At 41.0% G+C, this 18,115-nt stretch overlaps 1 protein-coding gene and 1 pseudogene across 1 annotated transcript in view; one reads left to right on the forward strand and one right to left on the reverse strand.

Moving 5' to 3' along the window:
- Positions 1-12,045: 12,045 nt before the first annotated feature.
- LOC103275727 lies at positions 12,046-12,632 on the reverse strand (annotated as a pseudogene).
- A 4,871-nt stretch (positions 12,633-17,503) lies between these two features.
- Positions 17,504-18,115, forward strand: part of LOC103275728 (REST corepressor 3-like) — a 25,798-nt gene continuing 25,186 nt past the window's right edge. Inside the window, 1 exon segment of the mRNA XM_021706504.1 lies at positions 17,504-17,522. Within this exon segment, the coding sequence (XP_021562179.1) occupies positions 17,504-17,522 (19 nt within the window).

Genomic DNA, 18,115 nt, shown 5'->3' on the forward strand with positions numbered 1-18,115 from the left:
CAGCTGGGGAGCCCTAGTTCCTGCCTTCCAGGGCAGTGACCCCTTCTATGTCCCTGCCTTCCTGGTCACCTATGGAAGGCCCACTGCCCTGCTGATCAGGGGAGTGCTTTGTCCTTCCACAGCTGATTGTCTTGGGAATGTCCTGTCACCTCTGTGGACTTCAGCTTGCTTGTGTGGGAATGGGGGTGCTAAGAAGACCTATCTCACAGGGGTATTTTGAATACTAAATGAGATAAGCCATAGAAAGTGCTAACTCTAAGCTTGACCCCATGGAAAGTACCATTGAGGGGTTATGGTGATTGTTAACAATTATTAAACCATATAAAATTATAGTAAGGTATGATGAAACTATAAAATACCCAAGTTAGGATATTGACAATAATAGAATTAATCCACCCACCTATTCACATTTTGGCATATTTATTTGTTCTAGTATACATATGTATATATTTATATATATGTGTATGTATATATATATATAGATGTGTGTGTGTGTGTGTGTGTGTGTGTGTGTGTGTGTGTGTGTGTGTGTGTGTGTTTATGTCTATGTAGTTCTATCATGCGTATAGGCTCATCTATTGGAAGATTAGCTCCTGTTGTCTTGTTATAACCACATCTGCTTCTCCTCTGCCCACCATGTATTCTCTAGAGCTGATCCTTTGAAACCACTAATTTCTTTCTTTTTTATTATAAAGATATGGGGCACAATTCAGGGTTAGGTATACAAACGTTGATTATGCAGGTGCCCTTGTTGATGAGGTATGAAACCACTAATTTCTATACCCATAAATTTGTCTTCCGATAATGTTATGTACGTGGAATCTTAATGTATGCAAGCTTTTGTAATTGGCCCTTTTCGTTCAGCATGTTTCCCTGGAGATTCATCCATACTGGTTTGTGTTTCAAAGTTTGTTCCTTCTGTGAATGCTGAGTGGGTTTTCATGGTATAGGGAACCACACTGCGTAGCTATTCATCCACTCAAGGACATACCAGTTGGTTTCAGTCTATGTTTGGCTAATATGAATAAAATTGCTGTGAGCATTCATGTACTGGGTTTGTGTGAACAAGAGTTTTCATTACTCTGGACAATATGTGCAGGGTAGAATTCCTTGGCTGTAGGGTAGTTGCAATTTTAATTTTATTAGAAATTAGCACACTCTTCTCCAGAGTGGCTGAATTATTTTACATTTTTGTCATCAAGAAGCTCCAGTTTTATTCAAATCCTCTCCAGCATTTGTTATATATATATTTTTTTAATTTATGTATATTAATGTATGACATTCATTTTAACCACACTGGCAGGTGTATATTGATAGTACATTGTTGTTATAATGTACATCTAATAGATAATGATGTTCAACATTATTTAATGTGCTCATATGACATTTGCATATTATCTCTGGTTGAAATGTTAACTTATGTCTTTTGCCTATTTTCTAATTACATTGTTTGTTTTCTTCTGGTGAGTTTTGTGAGCTCTGTTTATATTCTGCTTACAAGCTTACATTTTCAACAAAATAGGTTTTTTCACCAAAGAATATTTGTAAAGACTTTCTCTGATCTATTGCTTGACTTTTCATTTGTCTTATTGATTTAGAGTCAGAATCTCACTCTGTTGCTCAGGCTAGAGTGCAGTGACATGATCATGATGATCATAGCCCCTTCTGGGTTCAGGTGATCCTTCTACCTTGGCATTCTGAGCAGCTGGGACGATAGGTGTGTGCCACCATGCCCGGCTAATTTTTTGTAGCGGCAAGGTCTTGATATGTTGCTCAGCCTGGTTTCACACTCCTGGGCTGAAGCAGTCTTCCCACCTTGGGTTTCCAAGTGCGGGGATTACAGGCATAAGCTACCATGCCCAGCCTCTGACTTCTTTTTTTATATACTGATAATAAATATGAAATCTACCTCAAAAGTTTAAAAGAAAACTGAGTCTGTCCAGAGTGCGGGACACTGTTTGTACCTATTTCCTAATGAGGGGGCATCGTTGGTGAGTTAATATATTAGTTGTAGGAATCCTGGCTTAATTTTGTGAGAGAGAAGTCCCTTACAATTTCTTTGGTTTCCCACTGAAAAGCTTTTTTTGGTGAATTTGAGATGGGATGAGGGGCAGTGATGTGAAGGTTCCCCCATATTGGCAAGATGATTTCTTCTTGGTCAGAAATCTCTCTTTAAAACCTTCTTGCAGTACAAAAAGACCATATCCGAGTAATTTATTAATTTAAAAATATTATTCATTATAATATTGGAATATTGATATTAAATAATGTAAATGTATTTGTAAGCATTTCATTGAACTCTATCACAAAAGAAGTCTATTATATTTCTTTATTTTCAATGAATATATACTTAGGCCAAAAAATGTTTCTTTAACTTATAACTGTTGGGAATATGTCTAGAAAAAAATATTGCTAATGAGTACTAAAATACTTTATTGATAAGTTGCATATGTTTTCAAAGTATAATACAGTATGTATCTAGACAATAAACTACACCTTACTCACTTTAAAAATTAGTATATGAAAAAATTACTGCTGTGCCCAGCATGTGAAGATGGAGGAATTCCAGCTCAGGGGAGGGCCTCCCCTTAACCCTCTGGCCTCAACAACCCCCACATAGACTTGAGGTGGGTGAACACTTGCATGCACGGGAGGACCTGTGATGCTGGGAGACCGAGGCCCACTCTTGGAGAAGGGACTACAGGGCTCAGTTCCTGGCTTCCTGGCAGGGTTGTAAAAGCTCCCAGTGATGTGGTGATTCCCACAGGCTCTTCCAGGGTCTCCAACATTTTTTAGCATCTCCTCCATTTCTTCTTGCTGTTTGGAGTATTTCTGTCTCTCTTTTTTCACTTCTTGGACCAGGGAAGCTAATTCCTCCATCAGCATCGAGTTGGTGCTCTTCACCTTTCTCTGAGTGTCTATGAGGCTGGGCATATTCAGAGATTCTTTCTCCAGCTTGGCTTTCTCCAAAGATGATCAAACCTCTTCATAATCAGAGGAGGATAATATCTACATTTTTAACTCCATTTCTGGCAGCACTGAGCTTGTCAATGAGTTGGCATTTCTCCTCAGTCTGAACAGCCAGAGTTTTTTCAAGTTGCTTTCCATGTCTAGCATAAAGTTGACTCCCAACAGACTGAACATGTCTGAATGAAAATAAGAGACCTACCAAAATTACAATTTTTAAATATATACTATAAACAGAGATTGTTGAGTCTACTATTTTGTGTGTCACTTTCCCTTTCTTTTTGGCAGGGACAGAGCTCGGAAATTATTAACAGAACTGAATTAACTCTCTCAAGTTACGGGTATTTTAGGAACTGCAGAATAATGAAAATAGAAGCTTAGATTTCTATAGAGATCGTTATGTGCCAGGCATTCTTCCATGTTTGGTGCATGCACCTATTCTTTTTATACTCCTAATGTCTCTAGGATATAGAAGGCTTAGGCAATAAAACTATCAGTATTTTAAAGAGAAGATAACCAAGGCTCAGGGAAGTGACTTCGTGTCGTCAAACTTTTAGTAAATGGAAGACCATAGATACAAATTCAAGCATTCTAATGCTAGACCTATCAACATTTGGCCTGTTGATGTGCTATGAGTATTCTATCTGGCAATAAATAAATGAGAATAAAAGTCGTTTTCAGGTTATACAACCCTGGTGTATTTTTCAGAGGTTATGTGGACAGATGCTCGTAGAGAGTTTAGGGAGCACTCCCTTGGCTGTGTCCTCATCAAAATTCTGTTAGAAAAATTTTAGAGACTTAAAGGCAGGAAGAAGTGTTATGATCTTGGCAGAGAATTAACTGGTGAATTAGCACTTAGGGTTGTAAGATGTAGACCAGGGATGTCCAACCTTTTAGCTTCCCTGGGCTGCATCGAGTAAAGAGGAATTATAACGGGCCACACATAAATTATGTAATATAGTGTATATACACAATAAAACTTTTTTTATGTTTTTTATTATAAAGTTTAGAAAAATGAGAACAGTGTAAAAGTAGGGGGAGATTTTACCCTGTTTTTATAAAACTAATCTATCAATGTCTAGTTTGATGGAAGTGGTTGCAATTCTTAGTGAGTTCTCAAGGTGCTTGTCAGAAAATGTTTGCCTTTTACTCTTTGTGTACTTCGTAAATGAAAAGAGTTGCTTACAAATGTATGTGCTGCCAAAGAGTGATGTCATGAATAAAGTGTGATTGTGAACTTCAAGCATGGAGCTATGCATGGGGTCATGAAGAAAATAAATGCTAAAAAACACATGATGTTAAAAGAGTTTACTGGGTGCAATGGCTCATATCTGTAATCCCAGCACTTTGGGAGGTGGAGGTAAGAGGATTGCCTGAGCCCAGAAGTTCGAGATCAGCTGAAAATTTAGATATAGATTTTTAATTTTCATCCTTAGTTGTTTGGAATATTTTTAAATCTTGGCCTATAACTTTGCTTGTGGAAAGCTTTATGTTGATGGTTGGTTTGATTTTTTAACCATTGATTTAATTTATTTAGTAAATATAGAAATTTTTCTATTTGATGTCATTTTGTGTCTGCTTTTATAATTGAGTTATAAAATGTGGTGTATTTTGAAATCTGTTGCCAAATTTGTAGTCCTGAGTATCTCACAAAACCCGCTTAGTGCCTGGCAAAGGCCTGGAGGCTCTGTAGAGAATGCCTCTGAGTGGGTTTCTGATGTTGGTCATTTGTGTGTCTTCTCTCTCTCTCTTTTCCTCAATCAGTTTTTCTAGTGACTCATTAGCTTTATTAACATTAGATGAGAACTCTATTAGCCTTGATGATTTGTTTGTTTTATTTCATTTATTTTATTGATGTTTGCTCTTATCTTTATTATTAGCTTCATTCTATATTTTTATCTTGCTTTTTGCTTTTTACTTATTCAGGAAGAAGCTGAGATGATTGATTTTCCTTCTGTCTTCTATTCTGATGTATTCACTGAAGGTTATGGATTTCCTCTAAGCACTGACTTGTCTGGATCCCATGTGCTCCCTGGTGAGTTTCCAAATCCCAATGTCCACTCCCAGTGTCTCCACCCTGCGTGTCTGCAGTACTTCCAGGCTTCACGTGTCTCTGTCCCTGTGCCTAAGCTCATGTTTTATCTCCAGAATCCCATCTTGCATAGCTGCAGTCCAAGTCTTGATTGCATCTCCATTTCCTGTGCCCACCTTTGACACCAGCTCTCAGATGTCTCAATTCCCTTGCCTGTTTCACTCACCCCATCCTTAGCATGTGCCTCTCTCATCTTCCGCTCATGTCAGCCCATGTGTGTCTACATCCCCTGTACCTCTAGTCCATGTCTCCAAACCATGTGTTCCTGCCCTGTTCCTCAAGCCCATGTCTGAACTCACATGTCCCCCTTTTCTGTGCCTGAACCCCATGTGTGCCTCGAGTGCTCGAGCCACCGTGCCCCACTTTGGGTATCCATGCACTTAGGGAAGGATATCTTGGTTCCTTCTAGATGTGGGCCATTGTGAATAAAGCTGCTGGAGATATTTTCTTGCTTTTTTTTATATGAACATACGTTTTTATACCAGGTGGGTAAATCCATGGAGCACTGTGGCCCTCTGTGGCGATACCACACTTAGCTGCTTCAGAACCTGCCAAGATGCCTTCTAGAGTGTGACTGTACATTTATGCACTCCCACTAGCAATGGATGAGGTTTCCTGTTGTTCCACACCATCTCCAGTAACTGGTGTTGCCAGGTTTTTAAAATGCCTGCCATTCTAATAGATGTGTAGGTTATTTCATTGCCATTTTCTTTTTTTTTAAGTTGGTTTTATTTTAAAGATGTGGGGTACAATTCAGGATTGGGTATCCAGGTGGTTTAGGAGCTCCCTTTGGTCCTCACTTTGCCTGGTTTGAGATCAGGCGCCCTTATTAATGTTATGTGCCGCTCCCCTACCCCACAGTTTCCATCTTCTGCCAATCTCTTTCTTGCAGCATTATGGTAAACGTTCAGGGTCCACTTATGAGTGAGAGCATGTGGTACTCAGTTATTTGCTTTTGGATAAATCACTGGGTATTATAGACTCTAAATCCATCCAAGTTGCTGGAAAGTCCATAATTTTGTTCTTCTTTATGGCTGTGTAATATTCCATCATGTACATGTACCACATTTTTTCAAACCAGTACAGTTTTATGGGCAGCTTGGTTGGTTCCATGTTTTTAATATTGTAAGTAGTGCTGCAATAAACATGGCATGTGCAGGTATCTTTTTTGGCAGTGATTTAAGTTCCTCTGGGTATATTCTCAGAAGGGAGATTGCTGGGTGATATGGAAGGTCAATTACTAGTTCCTTTAGTGATCGCCATACTGTTTCCCATAGAGGCTGAACTAGTTTGCATTCCCACTAACAGTGTAGAAGCGTTCCCTTTTCTCCGCATCCTCACAACATCTGTTGTTTTTTGTTTTATTAATCATGGTCATTCTTACTGGGTTTTGGTGGTATCTCAGTGTGGTTTTGATTTGCATTTCTCTGATGATTAATGAGGCTGAAGATTTTTTCATGTGTCTGTTGGCTGGTATATGCCGTTGCTGTTTTAATTTGCTTTTTCCTAATGCAAAATGCAATTTCTTTTCCCGTAACTCCCCAATATTGAGCAGTTAAAAAATATGCTTGTTTCTCATCCATCTATTTTCTTTGTTAAGTTGTCTGTTCATATATTTGCCTAAATGTTGTTTAATCAAGGAATTTTTTTAAACTGTAGAGTTTTAATAGTTATTTGCATACTTTGCATGCAAGTCCTTCTTTAGATTATCTATTTTGCATATGTATTCTCCCAGTCTAGGGCTTATCTTTTCATTCTTTGAATAGTGTCTTTCACACATGGACACTTTTAATTTAATAAAATCTACATTACCAATTTTTCTTTCATGGGTTGTGCTTTTTGTGTTGTATATAGACACTAATCACCACATTGAAGTTCAGACAGCTAACAGATTGAGTAGATGTACTCTATTCTTGGTTATCAAAATACTCATATAGCATTGAGATTTTGAAATGGTATTTATGATGTGAAAAAGCATGATACCTACTGTATGACCTCAGTCCCGAAAAATTGGGTGTTGTGGCTATAAACACACAGGACCTGCAAGGACACGTCAAACTGTAAAGTGCTTGTGACTGTGGATAACCTTGTTTTTGCTTCCAGTGCTTTTCAGTTTCTGATAATGTACACTAACTTTTAAAACAAATAAAAAGTATTCTTAGTACCTGAAAAAAATGAATGAGAAAAAATAGCCAAGAATGAAAGTTGAATTTATGTAAAGATGCCAATAAGATAGTAAAATTTATTCAGGCTTACAAGCAGTCAGAGAAATGGAATTACAAAAGAAAGTGTTTAATTTCCACAATTTAAAAAATAAGTATAGTGTCATCAAGTATAGGTTACACCAGGAGGAAATGCTCGTGGTTTTTGTGGAAAATGTTGTCTCTGCAGCTTTGGGGAAGGCGTCTTGCCAGAATCTGCAAAACGTGAAATGCACCATCCCTTGGCCCTACACCCACACTTCAAGTTGCCCCAACAAAGAGGAAACCTCAGGCATTGTCATGAAGTTGGCATGCGCAGTGGCAACCACGGCGACATCCTTCACAACAGTGAGACATTATATAGAACCCGTGTGTCTTCATTTTAAAACACTCCAATAAGGATCTAAAAAAGCAAATATTTTCATTTTTGCTAACATTTAAACAACTGGAAGATACTTTTTTAAAAGAAAAGTTATGAATAACACAATATATTCAGCTGAATTTTTTTTAAGTCCTATCACTCTGTGTAAATGCATTTTAACAAGTTGCTCTGACTTATGCCACAGAACTGGTGCCAGTGACTCCCATCTGAGACAGCAGCTGATGGTGGAGGACATGACAGGGAAGGGTGTTTTGTTCTTTAGTCTCAAAGTAAAGTCATTATTAGAAGTTTCACCATAAACCAAATATATATGTGTGTGATTTTTTTAAGTAAAATAAAAATAATACTTAATAACAATTGAAAGAACCAGAATTTGACATCTACCTCTTGAAAGTTAAGAATGTTCTCTGCCCCAAAGTCTCAGCTGAATTTTAAAGTTTCATTTTTGTTTTTACCTGAAACAAAAGTTGCATGAGTAACTTCATGATCAAAGCTTTCATGGGATACATGAAGATGAGATCTAGACTAGGAGGACAACCAGGCAGACAACCCAGAGTAGTAAGAATTCTGGTATTTTTAATTTATTTATTTTATTGGTACCTAGTAGATGTACAGTATTTATGAAGTACATGAAATTTTTCAATACAGGCATACAACGTATTATAATCACATCAGAATAAATAGGGTATCCATCACCTCAGCAATTATCATTTCTTTGTGTTAGGAGCATTCCAATTCAACTCTTCTACTTATAATTCTAGTGGTTTTGAAGACAGTGTCTTGGTTGTGCCTAGACCATCTCCACACCTACACCACTAAAAAAAAAGTTTTCTGCAGGATGAGTGTGCTGTTAGTGATTTAACAACTTCCTACTGTTAGACTTTTAGGTTGATTCCATTTTTAAAGCTATTGTGGAATGAAACACCCTTTATCATATGGATGAAATGCAAGCTTTATTTTTCACCTGTATCAGTTTTGAAAGTTCTATTTCGTTGTATTCCAAATAATTACTAATTTGGGGCCAGAACACACCGATTCACTTGATCTAGCTTCAAAAATGCACCAAGTTCCACAGAGCAAGTATCCTTTTATCTATCTTCTTTTTTCAGGGTTTTCCAGCTCATCTTGCACATTAATACACCTGTGTGTGTAGTTTCTTGAATCCCTCTCTAGATGTGACCCCTAAACAATCCCTGCCGCCCAACTCCTCTGACCCAAGGGCCCACTTCCTGTCCCCAACCCACGCCCAAGGGTGAAGCCTTGCTCAAAACTCTCCCAAACAGAGGCTCTCACACATCCTGTTACACTGAGTGACTGCAACATGGAGAAGAGAGGGGACTGACTGAGTAAATTTCCTTCGTGTACATGTACATTGTGCTGTGAAAGTCTGTCAATCAGGGTATGAGCCAGGGGTTGGATTTGGGGGAACTTATTCTGGATAATTTTGTATCAAACAAACGAATTAAAAGACTCACCCATAAACAACAGCTGACTGCGCTTCTGCAGTCTCACACCTCTATGCAGCTTCCTCGGTGGGCACGCTTTTCCTAAGTCCACAGCAATAACCTTGAGGACACTAATTTTTTAAAACACAGCATGCATCCTGTTCAGCCTGCACCATCTCTGACAGTGTCCACAGGCAATGGTCAAGTGCTGTCTCTCCTTTTCACGGGGAAAGGTATCTTGTGTATTAAAAGTTCACCTCTGTTTGAAGCCCAGTCACAGATTCTCCCTGATAACATGGCATATGCCTTAGATACATCAGAAGAGATGGGAACACTCTAAAGACATGATAATCCTCATTATGAAGAAATGTCAACTATCCCAAGAGAGGTGTGGTATAAAATCACCTGGCCATTTTACCAAAAAAATGCTAATTGACTACAGAATAGTGAATCTAAGGTGTTCATTTGAGAATTTATAAATTAAATCTACAGACTATCACTCATAAGCGGACCCTGAATAATTATCATAACACTATAAGAAAGAGATTGGTAGGAGTGGGAAACTGCCGGGGTGGGAGGGCACACCTCATCAATAAGAGTACCTGATCACAAATCAGGTGAAGTGGGGACCAAAGTGAGACCCAAAATTTACCTACACATGACCATTTCTATCCCTGTTTCTGAATAGTACCCCAAAATTTAAAATTAAAAAATAATAAGAATACTTTTACATTTTTTTCTTTTTTTTTTTGAGCTGGAGTCTCACTCTGTCACCCAGACTGGAGTGCAGTGGCCGCTCTCGGCCACCGCAGCCTCGACCTGCTGGGCTCCGGCAATCCCTCCACCTCAGCCTTCCAAGTAGCTGGAACTACAGGCACACGCTACCACGCCCTGCTAGTTTTTTTGTTTTTTTTTTTAGTGGAGATGAGGTCTCGGCAAGTTGCCCAGGTGGGTCTCGAATACATTTTTTTTCAATGTACAAACTAACCATGTGAGCAACCATGGTCTACCTCCTATTAACTGTAACTATGGGTCAATGATTCTCCGATAGGACCTATAGGGGCTGTGGAATGACCTAGGTATACTAAGACATCTATTTCATGGACTCAGCTTCTCACAGGGAGTCTGGAATCTTCCAGCTAGTTTGCATTCCAAGCAGCCCCAGGAGGAATTATTTCAGTTCATTTACATGAGCACATGCAATATAGACACCTTAATGGGAAGGCTTGATGGAGATGGTTGGAGGTTGACGGTTTACCCAGTCAGAGCGACATTACTCAAGTCCTCTGTAAGGAGAGAATGGGCTGAGGAACAACTGAATGGGCAGTTAAGATGTCAGCACCCTTGACCCCCAAATGGTGAACATCCTGGCTCCTTCATCTGTGCCCGATTCCCCCCAGGGGGTGTGGGCTGAACTCAGGGGAAGGAAACTCAGCCCTGGAGACCTGGAGAGAAGTGGGCGGGCATGTCCCTCCATCTCCTCTATATGAACACCAGGGTGTTTCTGTTCCTTTTCCCCCAGAGAAATGTATCTTCCAAAACCTAAATCCATTTGAGCTCAAATATTTAACATAAAAAACTCTTAAAGATGAGACAGGAGAATCAGTTCTAGGAAAATCAGAAGGGTGCTTTGGGTAATAATTTTTAAGTAAGGGAGTGATGAAGCAAGAGGCAAAACTGAGGATTGCCACCGCAGCCTTGACCCACTGGGCTCGGCGATCCTTCCACCTCAGCCTTCCAATAGCCGGAATTACAGGCATGTGCTACCATGCCCAGCTGATTTTTTGATTTATTGTAGAGATGAGGTCTCACTGCCCAGGCGGGTCTCAAACCCTCAGGCTCAGGCAATCCACTCACCTCAGCCTCCCAAAGGCGCGGGATTACAGGCTGAGCCACAGAGCCTGGCTGAGGATTGTTCTTAATGATGGCCATTCTTACTGGGGTTAGGTGGCATTTTAATGTGGTATTGATTTGCATTTCCCTGATGATGAGTGAGGCTGAACACTTTTTCATGTGTCTGTTGACTGCCCATTTATCTACTTTTAAGAAGTGTCTGTTCAGGTCTTTTGCCCATGTTTTACCTCAAGCATTCGCTGGCAAATGTTCCTTAAGCATTTGGTCCCCCTCTCCAGTCTTGGAGAGGCGAATTCACTCTTTTTCTCTGACTTACGCTCTAAATAAATTTTCTTTTCTTTTTTTCTTTCAATGTTTTATTTTTTAATTTCTGAAATACATATCAAAATACATTTGTGCTACATGTCATTTTAACAAGTCTGACAGTCCTTTCAATACAAGGTAACCCAATAAAGGTGCTTTAAAACTTCATTTTAAAAAACCATACTTTTTTTTGGAAAGAAATAGTTCATCAGAAAAATACTTGGGTACATGGGCTATGGTTTTTTCATGATCTTAGAGCATGTCCTCCAACTTAAAATTTCATCCACTAAAATACGTAAGTATTCCTCCTATCACAAAAAATAAATTAAATCTCATGGTTGAAGAAAAAAACAGAAATATTTTGCATAGACCTGAGTGTACTTAAAAACAAGTTAGGATGTGTTTCAACCATACTGAGGAACATTCTAAACACCACCTCGCCCTGTTTGGCAGCACAACTGGCCTGTTACTCTCAGGGCTCCCCTGCCTCAAATGGGGATAGAAGGTGCACGGGAGGTTGCTGAAGACTCACCCCATTCACAGAATCACTTGCTCAAAATGAGCCAAAATTCAACATAGAAGAACACACGACCACAGTAGAAGAGTCGCAACAGTTATTCAGGGCCGGGAAAGCAAGCTGTAAGCTTAGAATCACTATCTCAGCAGGAACAACAGTCAACTTGTTTATAAGACCTGAGGTAAGAAAACTGCATCTTCCATAGATATGTCTTGTGCACAGATATGCTAATTCCAGGACATCGGGGACAACAGCAAAACATACAAAGAACATAGCAATGCTGCTTAACCTTTCACCATTCTCTTGGGTATTAAACCCAGGCCACCTTTGGCCACTGCAGATGTCTTTCCTTCTTATTCTCAATGTTAATACTTGCTCCTTGGGACACCAGCAGTTTTGCTTCCTCCACTCTCTCACATCACAGGCTGAGTGTCCTTGGCTGCAGCCCGGTGCATTGCTGTACCTTCATAACGGCCCCTAGCTTCCGGATTAGCCCCACCTTCTGGTGCCACAACAGCAATCTCATTCCTGTTTATGGAAGCCACATCATGCAAGGGAGTACCGCCCTCTGGATTGACAGCATTCACCTGAGCACCTTTTCCCAGAAGGGCTTCTACAATCTTATCCCGGCCAGCAGAAGCAGCAATAGGAAGAAGAGACCAACCTGCATCATCCTCGTCATCCATTGGCACCCCAAGCTGCAACAAAAATTCAACGAGTACTATATGTCCAGCCCAACACGATGCGGTTCTGCCATGCTGATCAGTTCCAGTAGCCAGGATTCATCGGCTGGGATCCTTTCCTTCAACTCCTCCCGCTGCCTGCTGTAGGCCAGTTTGCAGACCGATAGGTTAGACACACACCTCACCATTTTGCTTTCCTGAGGTGCATAAAATTTCCACTTCAAATCTAATTTCCATGCCATTCTTTGTATTCCCAGGTCACGGGCTCAGCCAACTGACCTAACAAGCACAAAAGAGGCATTGAAGAGAGAGTAAGGAAGGCAGAATATCACTGCTTGCCTCACCCCTTCACCAACTTTAAGCGGTGCAGCATGGAGACAGCCTGCTTGAGGGAAAGAGAGTGATTTGAGGGAAGGACTTTGAATTGGAGAGCACCCCTGGGCCAGTCATGAGCCATGAGGTACTGGTGATCCAGCAAACCTGAGAGCAATGTAGTGCCAGAGACCCCAGGACAGGACCCATGAACAAAGTCTCTGAACTCACCACAGAACAGGTGGAAAACTGTAGTCCCGACAGGATAGGCTCATTTCAATCTTGCCCCACCACTGACCATCTACATCAGGCCCTGAGTGAACTAAAGCAGCAGGCAGGACTTATCAGTGTGTGCCTGGGTCATGCTCCAGGTGGGCAGGGTATTTTAATACAGGGTAGACAGAGATAGATAAATGTCTTATGAACAGTTTTCAGTTTCAAAATAGGGAAACATCCAGACATCTTTTCTGCAGGCTGGACCGCCCTGTGGGCTGAATATGAACTTCAGTCTATGCCGTCCCCCCAGCTCATCAAATAAAAGCCCATCAAGGAGTAGAAATGTTGCATTCCAACCTTTCAGTTCACGATTTACCATAATAATTACAAAAAATCTACTAGCTCCCCATTAAAGGTAAAGGACAACCCCACCCAAACTCCATCAGCTACTCAAAGAAAAGCCCATCAAGGCATAGAAATTATCATCAGACTACATTTTAGCTCATGTATTAGACAAACATTAACCACTGAAAGTCTACCAAGTCTCCTGTCAAAGGCCAAATCTGTGTGCAGGAAAAAGGCTATCCCCCACCCACCAGAGGGAGAGAGATCATAATCTCTCCACAGCAGATACCTGTAGCAAACCCTGTTTAGCACAATATTGCGAAAATAAATTAAGTAAAAGCATGGTTTTTCTTTCAAGAGACCCACCTATGCCAGCTCTATGTCTCGTGTGTGTGTGTGTGTGTGTGTGTGTGTGTGTCTCTGTCTTTCTATCACTAATAAATTCTATTTTCAAACACTGCAGGTTACTCAGAAATTCTTTTCAGTAGTGAGTCAAAGAACTCACGAACATTGCCACATACTCCACCTGGCAACACAGGATTATACAGGTCCCAGTTTCCAAGGACTTTGGGTGTGACCCAGCTAAGTATTAGCCTTGGTGACCAAGAGACTGCCACTCCCATTCCTCCTCAAAACCTGGACTACACAGTACAAAAAGTGATTCTGGAACTGCCTATATAAAATTAATTTTTAAAACCATAAGGTTGGAACTGTGACAGAGGCCTGAATTTTTTAGAATGCAAGCATAGCTAAATCATAAGGTACTCTTTTTTTTTTTTGAGTTGGAGTCTCACTCTGTCACCCTGACTAGAGTGCAATGGCTGCTCCCGACCACCGCAGCCTCGACCTGCTGGGCTCCGGCGATCCTTCTGCCTCAGCCTTCCAAGTAGCCGAAACTACAGACACGCGCTACCACGCCCGGCTAATTTTTGATTTACTGTAGAGATGAGGTCTCGCCAAGTTGCCCAGGCAGGTCTCAAACCCGCATGCTCGGGCAATCCACTCACCTCAGCCTCCCAAGGTGCGGGATTGCAGGCTGAGCACCGAGCCCAGCATAAGGTACTCTTACAGTTTCTCCCTCCATGCATATCCTAGACTTGGAGCTGCCTGCAAGCTTAAATAACTTATTTTTCTCCTAAAGAACAATGGGTTTTCGGTCACGCAGACCTCCTTGGTAGTATCTAGAAGTTTAATCAACCAAAGGGCGTGAGCAACTTTGTTCACTAGGGATTCCCACATCCATTGTTCACTCTCCCAATTACTCCTCACAGACAACATAAACCTAAGACTGGAGTCTGAGATATTTTTCAAACTCTGCTTCCAGATAGGCCAACTGGACAGGTGACTCAAGAACCCCACGCAGAAACTACGTGCCTGAGGACTATCGCAACACATCTGATTTCCTCCCCAGCCAATCAGCAGAGTCAATTCCTTAGCCCCTTGCCCACCAAATTACCCTAAAGACCCCTAGCCTCTGAATTCTCAGGGAGTCAGATTTTAGAACTATCTCCTGTCCTCCTCACTCAGCTGCTTTGTAATTATTAAGCTCTTTCTCTGTCACAACAGCTGCTGTCCCCGTTTCTGCCTTTCTGGGTAGCAGGCATAAAAACCCAGGAAGCTACAACAACTCCATCTTCTGGGAGAATGGAGAGGGAAGTAAGCAGAGGACTGTGTCTGCAACTCAGATCAGTGCCTGCCACAGTGAAACCCAACACTTGCCAAAACGCAGTGAGCCCAGGTCCCAGGCCAGGTCCTGGAGACAGAGCCTCTGGACCTACTAGATGCCAGGGAGAGACCCACGGCCTAGAAGGAAGAGTCTTTCGTTCCAGCCCTCATCACCACTGACTCTGTGCTGCAACCTCTAGCTATGATTGAACCTCAATGTCAAGAGACTGTAGGAGTGTGGGCCTAGCATACCCCTGCGCTGCACTCGTCTCAGTGGCTATGGGCTTTGAGTGTGACCCCACAGCATAGCGTCTGAAGCGGCCATGGGACAGCCTGTCTCACTCTTCCTCTGCTCCCAGGCAGAACAGCATGGAAAGAGAGGGCCTGCTTAGGGGAAGCAGAAGGAAGCAGGTACAACATGTTGTCTTGCAGCCCATCACAGCCTGGGCCCATCACAGTGAGGAGACCTAGCCCTGGGCAGAGCCCTGCAATGCCTGGCTCCAACCGGGGGACCACAAACAGAACCTCTGGGCCTGCCCTGGCTCCAAGCAAAAACGTGCAGACCCAGTGGGATGCAGTACCTAATTTAAGCCCTTCTCCAGTCCTCCAAGAACAAACCAACACGGTAACTTTGGAAGCATGGCACATCTGGGCATAGAGTGCCCTCTAGTGGTTAAAAGTAAAACCAGCGCTGACCACAGGTTCATAGATCATAATCAGACTGCTTAGAATCTCTTAAAGGACAAGCACAAACAAAGCCAAGGTGTTAAAGTTGAAATAAATATTTAATTATATATTATGCAGACATCGTCTCATGTTCAAAATATCAAAAATATTCAGGAAATTATGGCTTCACCAAATTGCCAAAATAAGTCAGCAGAGACTGACCCTAAAGGGATGAAGATGCAGAGAATCCAAAACAGATATTTTAAGAAAACTCAAGGAACTCTGGTAAAACATAAACAATTTTTAAATGTACAGAAAAATACAAAGAGGTTTAATTAATTTAAAATTCTGAAGATGAGCCGGGCTTGGTGGCTCAGCCTGTAATCCCACGCCTTTGGGAGGCTGAGGTAAGTGGATTGCCTAAGCCCGCGGGTCCGAGACCCGCCTGGGCAGCGAGACCTCATCTCTACAATAAATCAAAAAAATTTGCCGGATGTGGTAGCGCGCGCCTGTAATTCTGGCTACTTGGAAGGCTGATGGAAGGCTGAGGCGGAAGGATCACCGGAGCCCAGCAGGTCGAGGCTGCAGTGGCCAAGAGCGGCCACTGCACTCCAGTCTGGGTGACAGAGTGAGACTTCAACAAAAAAAAAAATTCTGAAGATGGAAAATGCAATAAAGCATATTTCTAAATGCAATAGACAGCATACCAGTAGAATCAATCAAACAGACAAAAAGAATATCTGAGTTCAAAGAGAGCCTACTTGAAAATATGCCAAAGTCAGACAAGGACTCATATATGCAAACTACAAGCCAATTTCACTGATGAGCAGAGATGCAAAAATTTTCACAAAATTGGCAAACTGAATCCAACAGCACATAAAAAAGATTATTCACAGGATTAAATGGAATTCATCCCAGGAAAGCAAGGATGGTTCAAAACAAGGTACATAACACCAACCAAACGAAGGAGAAAAATCATGTGATCACCTAAATATATATGGAAAATGCATGCATTCACTAAAATGCAATATTCCTTCATGAAAAAAACTCTCAACAAATTGAGTACGGAAGACATGTACCTCAACATAATAAGAGCCATATAAAACAAACCCACAGCAAACATCGTACAGAATGGGGCACGCTGAAATCTTTCTCTATAAGAACTGAAACAAGACATGGGTGCTTATGTTCACCACTTTATTGAGCATTTTATTGGAATGCCTAGCCAGATCAACCAGGCAAGGAAAAGAAAAAAGGGCATAGCTACCTCTGTGTTCATCTATTACTTTTATTAGAACACATATTTTGGAGACTGGGAACAATCATGAAAGTGAGTGAGTATCAGTTCATTCTTACAGCTGTGCTTTATCACATTCCCACCTGAATTGCACCCCACCATTTAGGAGACCGGAGTGAGAGAATACAAACTCCTCACAACCAGCCAGATGACATGAATAGACTGTCTTCAAATGACTCTCTTAAGAGCTATTGATCCTGCCATGGTACAGGGAGAACATAGAGAGGGCTCATTATTTTTTCCCAATGAAATGGAAATAAATAAGCACTTCTCCTTGGATACAGATAACATGTAAATAATGATTTAAGTCCCTCACTAAGCGAGGCGCTGACATTTGAATACCCGAATCACATAGCTTGGCTTGTCATTTTCTATAGGTCAACTTCACCATCATTGTCATCACTATCACTGTCTTTTACGCATTAAAGTAAAAACAGACAAATAATCTGAGCAGTGAGATTGGCCACTCAGTGTGTGAGTGGATTAGGAATGCGGGTATATTGGTGAACATGCCCTATTTGGTTGCATGATTGTAGCTGGGGAAATATGAAAGCAACTATGAAGAGGGAGCTGGACAGTCAGAGAAAGCATGATTATCACTAACCAGGTTTCAGTGCTATGGACAGAGATATTTTTCAAAGCTAGCAACTCCAGGAGAATGAAGAAGAAAAATGTGAGGAACATTTGGGTAATGGATGGCAGCTGTTTCTTAAAATGTGACAATCATCCACTGTTTTACAAAATGGAAAGACAGTAAAGTACAACTCAGGATATGTGTCTCTGGGATGTTTACAGTATTGAGGAATTTTCATCTTGGGGTAAAATCAGAAGAGGAAGCATTATCTCAAAGTAAATAGCAAAATTCCAGAGTAGCTCCATCATATATAAAAAGCTTCCATGATTATGAAATGCAAACAAAAAAATCAGTGAAACAAAAAGCCGGTTCTTTGAAAAGATAAATAAGATTGATGGTCCCCTAGCTATGCCAGCAAAGAAAAAGAGATAAAAAAAACAAATAAACACAATCAGAAACACAAAAGATGAAATCACATCTGACCCTGAAGAAATACAAAAGATTTTCAGAGACTACTATGTACACTTGTATGGAAACAAACTTGAAAACCTAAAGGAAATGGAGGATTTTCTGACATCACACAACCTCCCTAGGTT

This window comes from Carlito syrichta, unplaced genomic scaffold (genome assembly GCF_000164805.1).
Source record: "Carlito syrichta isolate Samal-C Ts95f unplaced genomic scaffold, Tarsius_syrichta-2.0.1 Scaffold315650, whole genome shotgun sequence".
NCBI lineage: Eukaryota > Metazoa > Chordata > Mammalia > Primates > Tarsiidae > Carlito > Carlito syrichta.